Consider the following 9,522-nt stretch of genomic DNA (forward strand, 5'->3'; position numbering starts at 1 on the left):
TCCAATGCAGGGCCAGAGCTGGGGCCCTGGGCACGGTCCTCGCTGCAGACACCGCTGGACGCCCGGCCTGCCCCCCAGGACCCACAGAAACGGGACTAACGAGTGAACGAGTGGCCGTGGCTCAGTAATGAGGGTCGGCATGGAGCCAGGTCCGAGCTCGCACCCTGTCCCCCTCGCTCAGCCCTCACCAGGCGGCCGGCTCCCCACCACGCGGCCGCGGGCCAATTACCAGAGCGCGCGGGACAGGAAGACGGGAGGGGAGAGAGGTGATGGTCGTTTTTACCCGATTTCATTCCACAGCGGATTCGGAAATCAAGGACTTGGTAGATCTTGGCTTCCGGGTGCCTTCGGGGGTCGTACCCGAATCGAATCCACAGGCTTCTCCAGGGACCTGTTATCTGGAGGAGAAGGTGGGAGTGGGGAGGGGCCCAAGCCGAGCCCGGCTCCACAGATGCACAGGCCAGGTGCCTGCCTGGGGTGGGGGCAGCGAGGGGGGGTCACTCTCAAGAGTTGCAGACATGGCTCTGCAGCCCCCCAGCTCTGCCACCTGTGGCTGTCCCCTCAGATAGGTCACATGATCTCCCAAGCCTCAGCCTTCCTGTCAGGTGGGGTGACACGAGTCCCCCCCCCCCCAACATGTTGTGAGGATAAAGGAGACGAGGCCTGGAGCCTGGGCCACGTGCCGGCCATAGTCAGTGCTCGGCAAATGCGTCCCTGTCCTGAGGGAAAGCCCACGCGCAAGACAGACGGCGACTCTGTAAGTCTGGGCCCGGGCCCAGGTGCCCACCGTCACCACCCTGCATGGGGCCCTCGGCACGCACGGTCCCTTCCCCCAGCACCTCTGGAGCCCCAGTAATGACACCCCATCTCCATGCACCTGGACTAAGTCTAAGGGGGATCTCCCCACTGAGCCCCACTCAACCCAGGCAGACGGCGGGGGCCAGTGGCGCTGCCACTCGCTGGCTGTGAACCGGCCCCTCAGTCAGCACTCCGCGCCCGGCTCCTCCTCAGCGGAGAGCAGGGGACCGGCTGCCACCCGGGGAGGCTGAGGTGCCCACCAGCACTCGGCCAGTCACTTCACGGTGTAGAATGCCTTTGCGTGAAGTTACGAAGTTTCTCTTTAATCCTGAAATCACCCCAGGTGGCTGAGCGTGCTCTTGCAGAGCTCTGACAGCCTTTGGTGGGGGAGGGGGTGGGGCAGGGCCACCTGCTCTGGCTCTGAGGTCACCTGGGGACCAGAACGGCCCTGGTGGGAACCAAGGTGGCGGCTGGGCAGACACTCACCATGTAATAGGCCATGAAGGGCAGCAGGACCTTGAGCTTGTCAGGGTGGACGCTCATGTTGGCTCTGACGGCGTTGCGTGACCAGATGGGACGGATGTCAAACAGCTGGAGGGGGGGGGGGCAAGGCAGAGGCTGAGATGAGCACAGCAGCCCGCCCGCCGGCGACTCGGCAGCGCGGTCTGGCCCCGGAGGACCCTTCCCCAAAGGAGTCGGTGGAGGGTAGGGGCTGAGCCAGCAGGGACCAGCCTCCAGGGCCGGGGCACACATCGCTCATCCCTCCGCTCAGCAGGCTGCACACCCAGCTCGTGCCACGTGTGGCTGCAGGGCCAGGGTCCCAAAAGGACGAGGGACATGGCCTCTGTCCTTGTGCAGCTCACAGGGCAGATGACCAAGGAGCCGGAGCTCCGGACCCCGTTGGCACATCATGAAGGCCGAAGAGATGGCCTGGCCCAGGAGGACTCAAGGCCAGTGGGCTCGGTGTGGCGGCCCGGCAGGAAGGGCCCTGAGCCAGGCAGGATTGGGCCGTGTCCAGAGGACAATGAGGAGCCTCGGACAGTGCCCCCCGCACCCCCCACCCCCGTGACTGCTAAACACAGTGTGGTGCCCAGTCTCCTTAAGAAGCACTCCGTCCCCCAGGACAGTGGACTGCAACCAGGGGCGCGCCTCCGCCGGCAGGGAACTGGCCTCGCCGAGGACCTGCTGTCCACACTGCAGGACACCAGGACCAGAGCCCAGCCGCATGCTCTCAGAGCCGCAGCGAGAGGGCGGGGCGGAGGTGTCCGCCCAGGGCAGGCCCGGCCTCCGACCGGCACGCGGCAGGCTGCGCGCACCTGGCACGCGGCAAACCCACTAATGGAGGAGTTTCCAGGAACCAGAGCTCCACACGAAGTCCCATCTGAACAATGCACCGATTGTTTGCCTCCCAAAGGGACCCATCAGAGAATTCTAAGTGTTTCAACCTTGCCAGTCGGGCGTACACTGGCATGGCTTTCAGACGTGACATCTAGAAGTGAGAACATGCCGTGTGCTAATGAACCAGTGACAGAAGTGGGCACAGCCGACCGCAGAGTGAGAGCCCCGCTGGGTCTCCAGGCGGCCAGCGCAGGCGGCCGGAGCGGCGCTCACCTTCCTCAGCTCCTCCTCCACCTTGCGGTCCATGGGGTTGGTGCAGAGCCTGGTCCACGTCTGCACTGCAGCCTCCAGCGGCTGCTCGGGCACCTCATCCCCCTCGAAGTTGACAAAGATGGCGTTGTGGAGGCGCCGAGCCCTGCTCAGGCCGATCAGATTCTCGCCTGAGATGGGGGGGTTGTTGTAGCCTTCCCTGGGGGCAGAGAGGCCATGAGAACCAGGCACAGGCCCGGCCAGACCAGGCAGGGAGCGCGCCAGGCCCGAGACGCCGGTGGCCTGTGTCTGTGCGCTTTTCCCTGGAATCTGGGTCAGGGAGAGGCTCTTAGCGCCCGAGACCCGTCTGTCCTCAGGCTGAGCACCAAGGAGAGGGCAGCGACCAGAGGCAGCTCAGAGAGGCTGGGCCTGCAGCTCTGAGCTGGGCCAGGCCGAAAGGTCCCAGCGGCTGAGTGTTGGGGAGGCTCCTGTCCCGAGGTGGTGGCCTCAGACTCATGCAAGCACCCACCTGCCAGTCAAAACGAGGAACCCAAAGGCCCTCTGGCCGGGATGGGGACGGAGCTGCCGCACTGCCACACCGGCCCAATGGGCCCGCTGTCAGGCCTCAGCTCCGCTCACTGACTCCGGTTCACTCACTCGGCCCTCCAACCGCCTGCGAGGAGGCAGCACCCTCCTGTGCAGTCAGAGCCCAGGGTGAGGGCCTGCCCAGAGGCCGCACGGTGCCGAGCGCCCAGCGGAGGTGGCTGACAGCATCCAGGTGGAGAAACAATGTGTCACCGAGTGCCACGCCGCAGAGGCAAAAGCAAGGGTCCTGCCACCAGCCACAGTGGGTCCCTCTGGTCGGCACAGAACACACTCGGGCCAGTGGTCCCAGGTGCCTAGTGCCGCCTCTGTGAGGCGGGAGCCAGAGCGTCCGAGCTGCACTAAAGCAGGGGACAGTGTGAGGAGCCCCCCACGAGCCCACCCCCAGCTCCAACAGCTACCGTCACATGGTGGTTTCCTCTCCTCGGCACCACCCCAAACTCACTGAATTATTCAGAGCGCCCTTCCACCTACGCCCTGCACGTCACACTTTATTCAGGTGATTATCACCTTTTCAAGTGGTTTCCTTTAACTTTCAGTGAGTACGTGCCACCTGCTTATTTACGGAGAACAATGACCTTCGCACTGGGAAACAGAAGTGTCATCACAGGATCACATCTGTGCTTTTCAAAAACAGTGGCTCCAGTAAAACCATGTGCCAGAGCGACAGTGTCCGGGGTCAGACACCCGCTGGGCTCGCTGCAGGGACAGGGCTCCCGCACCCACTCAGCCTCCTGGAGGAGGGACCCGCCAGGCCAGCCCCCTCCTCGTGTTCCCGGCCCGGCAAGGCCAGCAGCGCAGAACAATCGATGGCAACGCTGGGAGAAAAGGCAGGTGCTTTCCATGTGCTGGGAAATCCATGAACCAGTGGTGGGGGCAGAGGGCCTGTGGGTCCGAGGGCAGCTGGCCCTCCTCCCTGGGACGCTGTGGGGACGCCGGGGCTCAGAGGACCTGACCGGGCCGGCTGTGGCCAACAATTAATCTGTAAATGCTCTCATAACCGTATCTTTGAACTCTTAGGTGAGAGGCACTGGGATAAACACCTACAGGTGGGAGCGCTTGGTAAACAGGAAGAGAACATCTAAAATCATAATAGATTTTACCAAACTGCTCACCAAAGAAGCTGACCTCATTTTGGGGTGAACCCTTAGTAGGAGGGTGTGCATTTTTGCACCTCAGGGTGCACACTTCTGGGGTTGGGTCTTCAAGTCCAAAGTGACATCCCAATTCACTCTCCCTGGTGTGGGGGCAGCTCTGAGCAGTGCCTCCGGGGGTGGGGGTGGGGCTGGGGAAGGGCCAGGGCTGGCTCTTCGCAGGGAGCCCAGCACCAGCTGCTCTCCCTGGCAGCACTAATCCATGGGCTTGAGCACAGCTGGCAGGGGGAGGTGACCCTCGGCTACCAAGTCCGCAGGCACTGAAGTCCTCCAACTTTTGGACGCTTAACATGCTATGAACAATCCTTTGAGTATCACCATCTTTGGGCCATGTTTCAAACTATCTTTTTCCATTTGTTTCTCTGTTTTTCCTAATCTTGCTCCCCCAAAGCTTCATCCACTGGGTTGATAAATACTTGCAGAGGCCTCTCTTGGGCCAGGCTGTCCTAGACACCAAGGTTATGACGGAGGGCAGGAGAGGCCAAATCGCTACCTCCACTGCTAGGAGCCACCCATTGTCTATACTATCAGGAAAGTTCAAACAAGGAACCTAAAAGGCTGTTGGACCTTGAGCTCTGGCAAGGGCCAAAGCTATGCACCGATAGTTGAGTCGAGACAATGCTGGCTCAAGCGATTTCCTGACCTAATGGTCTCAAAGTAAATCTTTACTAATATTTACTGACCTTTAAGATAGTCTGTCTGCTACCGGAATTGCGTAAGGGCAATATGTGTATCTAAAATTAAACAAAAGGTTGGCCGGGCCTGGGCACCAGTGAAGCCCTTCCACTCGAGGTGGGCTCTCCGCCTGGCCCCCCGTTTCCAAATCCATATTTCTTGTCTAGTCTCATCATTTGCGTGCGGTCCTCCTCCAGGTCTTGAACCCAAGCCACACAGGACATGGATATCACAATTTCCACACTCCACAGAGCTTACACTGAAATTGAGACATTTGAGAAATGTTTGTCCTTCTGTGTAATTAGAAAAAGTAACGCATGCAAACACACAGACAGTGTGCAATGCGCAACGCCTGGGGGTCAGAAGTCGGGGCCCCGGGGCTGCCATGTGCCCTGGACCAGCCCCCATTTGCAGAAACAAGCGCAGCGCTTCTCTGAGAGATGCTACATCACTGGCCATGAGGCGGCCACATTATTCTCCAATCGGGTGTTTTCAAACTCATGGTTTTTTATTTTTTTAATACCATTCTGTCTTGGCTGCTACACGAAGGAAACCCCACTCCTTCTGTCACTGTATGGCTGGCTGGTCTCCAATATAAAGCCATGGCCCACCCAGACCTGCCTTGCCCATAGCCCCTGGGGTCTCCCCTACCTGCCGGTTGTCAAATGAAAGCATTCATTTCGTTTATACGGACGCAGCACTCTCACTGGGCCTTCTGGGGCCCGCACGGCGGCGGGGCAGGGGGGCGTCTGTGCTACGGACCATGATGCACATCACCTGGCATTTCTAATGCTAGGCGCCAGGGAAACCACCCGAGTGAAGAGATACCGTCCCTGTGCTCAGGAGCGGTGTTCTCGCGAGCAGACACAGCGATCACGCACACGGTAAGCAAGAGCACAGCCACCACGAGAGCCAGCGATGGCTCCGGGAGATGGCACACAGCTGGGGTGGACTGGGCTGGTTTCAGAGGTGCGTCTGGCACAGGGCGACAGGCACAGCAAGGATGAAAGATAAAGACAGCCAGGTCACGGGCAGGGATAGGGACAGGGAGGCCAGCAGGGGATGGAAGGTGCTGGCTCAGAGGGGACGCCCACAGGTGGAACCTGACTACATATTGTCATTACTGGTGACAGCAAGGTCCGGGTGGCAATGACCGGGACTAAACCCAACGGCCACTTCTCAGCTGGAACCAAGCCCCAGAGCCAGGGTCTCTGTCCTGTCAGGGCCCTCCAGCTCACAAGCACCCGGCCACCGCTCACCCAGGGCCTTCTCTGTACCTGGCCCTGTGCGGAAACCTCCTGCGCATCCGGCTCTGACCCTGACGCTGCGGGGCGGCTCACCGGTGCTGTGTCTCTGGGCGGTAGAAGTAGTCCGCTGGGGTGTCCAGCCGGGAGAAGATGGGCGGGGGGATGCAGAGTGGCAGCTCCTGGTGGAAGAAGTCCTCCTTCTCCGGCCTGACCATGAGCACCTTGTCGTACATGGACTTGTGCACGCCACCCACTTCCGTGTGCACAGCCAAGTACTGGAAGTCAGACATTCCTGGAAAGAGAGGAGACAGGTGGCCGGCACCGCAGCCAGGGACCACTCTCCTGGCTGACCAGCCCAGGAAGGGGCAGTGCCACGCACCAAACCCAGGTCTTCTTGGGGAGGTGCCGAGCCGGCCGAGTAGCGGAGGCTGCCAGGCCTGGGTGGCAGGCGCGGAAACCACACGCTTCCGAAATGCTCCCACGCACTGGGCTCCATGCACCCCCGTCACGTGGATAAACGGCATTTGGGCTGGGGGTGGTTACGTGCTGTGAGAATGAAGTCTGGGTCAGCGCTTCTCACGAAGCAAGGCACCCGTGACTCCTGGGGTCTTGCTAAATGCAGGATCTGGGATGGTGCGTTTCTAACAGGCTCCCAGGTGAGGCAGGGGCACACCTGACTGGCGAGGTGCTGGCTCCCTTAGAGACAGGAACGGAAATCACGGGCAAGCTTGTCCACGCAAGGACAGCACAACGCACCAGATGGCTGACAGTCAAAATGCCCAACCCCTAGGTCCCAGGTCCAGGTCCTGCTTCAGTTTCTTTTCTCTTTTCTTTCCACCCCCTCCAACCTCCTCAATCATTACTCTCTTCAGAGTCTGAGAACTGCAGCTGCAACTAGAGGTTTCTCAGTGCCCCCATGTGGTGGGCCGGCCCTTAACAGGCACCATCTCCCTGACTCTTCACAAAGGGCTTCAGGAACTCAAGGCCCCCCTGTCCGGACAAGGAGACTGAGGCGGAGGGAAGCCAGTGACCTGCACAAAAACCCTGCGGAGGGTTACGTGCCCCACACAGTAACTCCGAAGGCTAGGGCACCGCTCATGGACCTCCGGGTTCTCTCAGGAGCCTCCCGAGGTCTGCAGGGAGCCGCTGCTGGAGGGAAGGGGCCCTCACCTCCCGCCCGCAGGTCTGTGCACTCCTGGCTCCCTTCACTTGTGTGGCTGACCCGCCAGGCTCCTGCAGGCAGGGGGACACTGCCCTGAGAGGCCCGAGTTCAGTGAGAGAGCACCTGCAGTTACCTTGAAATCTGTAAACGGTGGGGACGATGCCAAGGATATCCACGTCAAAGGTGACCTGGGGGCGGGCCTCGGGCCCCGGCAGCCCCTCCTGCCGCTTCGTCTTCCTCCTGACCCGGAGGAGCAGGCTGCTGGTACTGAAGCGGTTGGCGCACACGGGGTGGCAGTAGGGGTCCTTGGGCCGGAAGTAGAGCTCCAGCCTCTTGGTGGGGTCTCCGTAGATCTGTGCCGAGGCCAAGGGAGACGGATGAAGCCGTGGCAGGTAAGTGTCCGGCAGGGGGCTGTACCTCTCTCAGCAGGAGCCTGCCTGGTATGACCCAGGTGACAGAGAAAGGGCCAGGAGCTCATGTTTCGGTCAGAGGTCTTAGTTCCCCAAAGGCTCACTTGCAAACCCGAGCATCGTAGTTGTTATGTGGCAGAGGAAATGGGGGGCCTCTTCCTTCTCCGCGGCTGCCAGCTGAGCTGGGGTTCAGCGAGGGCCCTGACAGCGACATTTCAAGACCTGGCGCGTGTAAAGCACTCACACAGAGCCTGGCACAAGGGGAGAACTCCTCCCAGCCCCCCTAGTTCCTGGGCGGCCTGGAACTACCTCGCTTTCCTTGCAAAGCGCGGGCAATGACAGTTCCCGCCCCGCAGGGTGCCAATGAGGACAGAAAGCCTGGTACAGAAGAGTGACTGTTACTACTTCAACCCTAACCACTGAGCCCTTCGTCCCCCACCCCCGCAGGCAGGTCAGCGGATTAGGCTCTTAATCCTCGGGAGCCCCCGTGTTCCACTCCTGCGGGGCTGCGGGCGCCGAGGCTGCGGCTCATCTGAATGCGGGGTGCAAAGGACACCCCGTTCCCCTCTGATCTCCCCGACAGTCCTTTCCCTCTGCTTCCAGGGAACAACGGTCTGTTTCCCGCGGCCTCCCTAGCACAGCCCGCCCACGGTCCGCACCAGCGCCTGCCCAGGGCTCCGTTGCCAAGGAAACCACGCTATTCCTCTCCCCCGCGGTCCCGGGGACTCCCCCTTCCGTACCCGAGAGACGCCTTCCTCGCCGCCCAGGGTGGACAGCATCTTGGACACGTCGCGCACCACGCCCGGGTACTCCACGCACACCATGCGCTGCTCGCGCCGCAGCTCCACGGGGATGGCGACCCCCGGCCCCGCGTCGGCTGCCATCCCTGCGGGTCTGGCCCGGCCCCCGCGGTCCGTGCCTCCACGTGCGCCCAGAGGCTTCGCTTCGATGGTTCCGCGAAGGATTCGTTCCGGCCTCCCTCACCGCTCGCGTCTCTCTAAATCCCTGAGCTCCCAGGCCTCGGGGAGCAAAGGTCCGAGGGAAGGCCCCGCGGTTTCGCGGTAAACTACCCCTCAGTGCTCGCCATTGTGTTTTTAAAAAGTAAGGGGTTTGCCCGAGGGGCGGGACAAGGGCCTTTCTCTTGCACGTACCCACGGCGGACCCAGAAGCTGATAGGTCACCGCTCAGCTCGCTCTCGACCTTAGCCAATGAGAATCCAAAGACCAAGCCGAGCTCTTAGCCAATGAGCAGTCCGGCGGAAGCCTGGTTCTACCCCTTATGCCCGCTGCATAATTTTAGCCACTAAGGAATCAGGACTAGGCCGAATCCCCGCCCCTTCCTCGGTTCCACCCTATGACAGCTCGGGGCTGGCCGAGACCTTTTTCCGGCGGAGCGGTTTCCTGGGTGCCGGACCCCCAACTCCTGCCTCCGCGGTTCCAGGACTGGTTTCTAGCTGCGCGGGGAGCTGGGAAGTGGGTGGGAGGTGGGGTCGATCCGGAAACGGCGAGCGCGGGGGAATTGGGCTTTGTTTTGTTTTCGTTTACCCACCCACCCCCGTTTTTGTTTTGTTTTTTAAGAGGGAATTGCGCTTTGCTTGTTTGGCCTCCCAAACAGTTATTAAGCGCCGATTGTGTGCGGGGTTCTACGCAGAACCTAACAGAAGCATCATGCAATCAGCTGGGGCGGCGGGGGGACCCTAGGACCATTCTAGGAAGTTGTGGGTGAGAAAGAGGTTCAACGGAAAGTAACCTCAGGGGGTGATCTGATCATAAATGTCTAAATGGGCAGGTCACGGTGGTATTCACTCCCCAGGCATATAGCTTCTTTAGTAAAAGGTTTATCTTTGCCTTAAACAAGTCCTTTCCATGGTTTTTGTGCACCTGGGT

General features: G+C 60.8%; 1 protein-coding gene across 2 annotated transcripts in view; it reads right to left on the reverse strand.

Annotated features, from left to right (window-relative positions):
• The window catches only part of GTF3C5 (general transcription factor IIIC subunit 5), an 11,749-nt gene extending 2,994 nt beyond the window's left edge, over positions 1-8,755 (reverse strand). For both annotated transcript variants that reach the window (XM_006754167.2, XM_006754166.2), the window contains exons 1-6: positions 8,377-8,755; positions 7,360-7,579; positions 6,158-6,356; positions 2,410-2,605; positions 1,285-1,389; positions 284-398 (exon numbers count right to left, since the gene is read on the reverse strand). In XM_006754167.2, coding sequence (XP_006754230.1) covers positions 284-398; positions 1,285-1,389; positions 2,410-2,605; positions 6,158-6,356; positions 7,360-7,579; positions 8,377-8,520 — 979 coding nt within the window. In that variant the 5' untranslated portion in view covers positions 8,521-8,755. The remainder of the gene's footprint in view (positions 1-283; positions 399-1,284; positions 1,390-2,409; positions 2,606-6,157; positions 6,357-7,359; positions 7,580-8,376) is intronic.
• Positions 8,756-9,522: the final 767 nt, after the last annotated feature.

Source organism: Myotis davidii, unplaced genomic scaffold (genome assembly GCF_000327345.1).
Source record: "Myotis davidii unplaced genomic scaffold, ASM32734v1 scaffold651, whole genome shotgun sequence".
NCBI lineage: Eukaryota > Metazoa > Chordata > Mammalia > Chiroptera > Vespertilionidae > Myotis > Myotis davidii.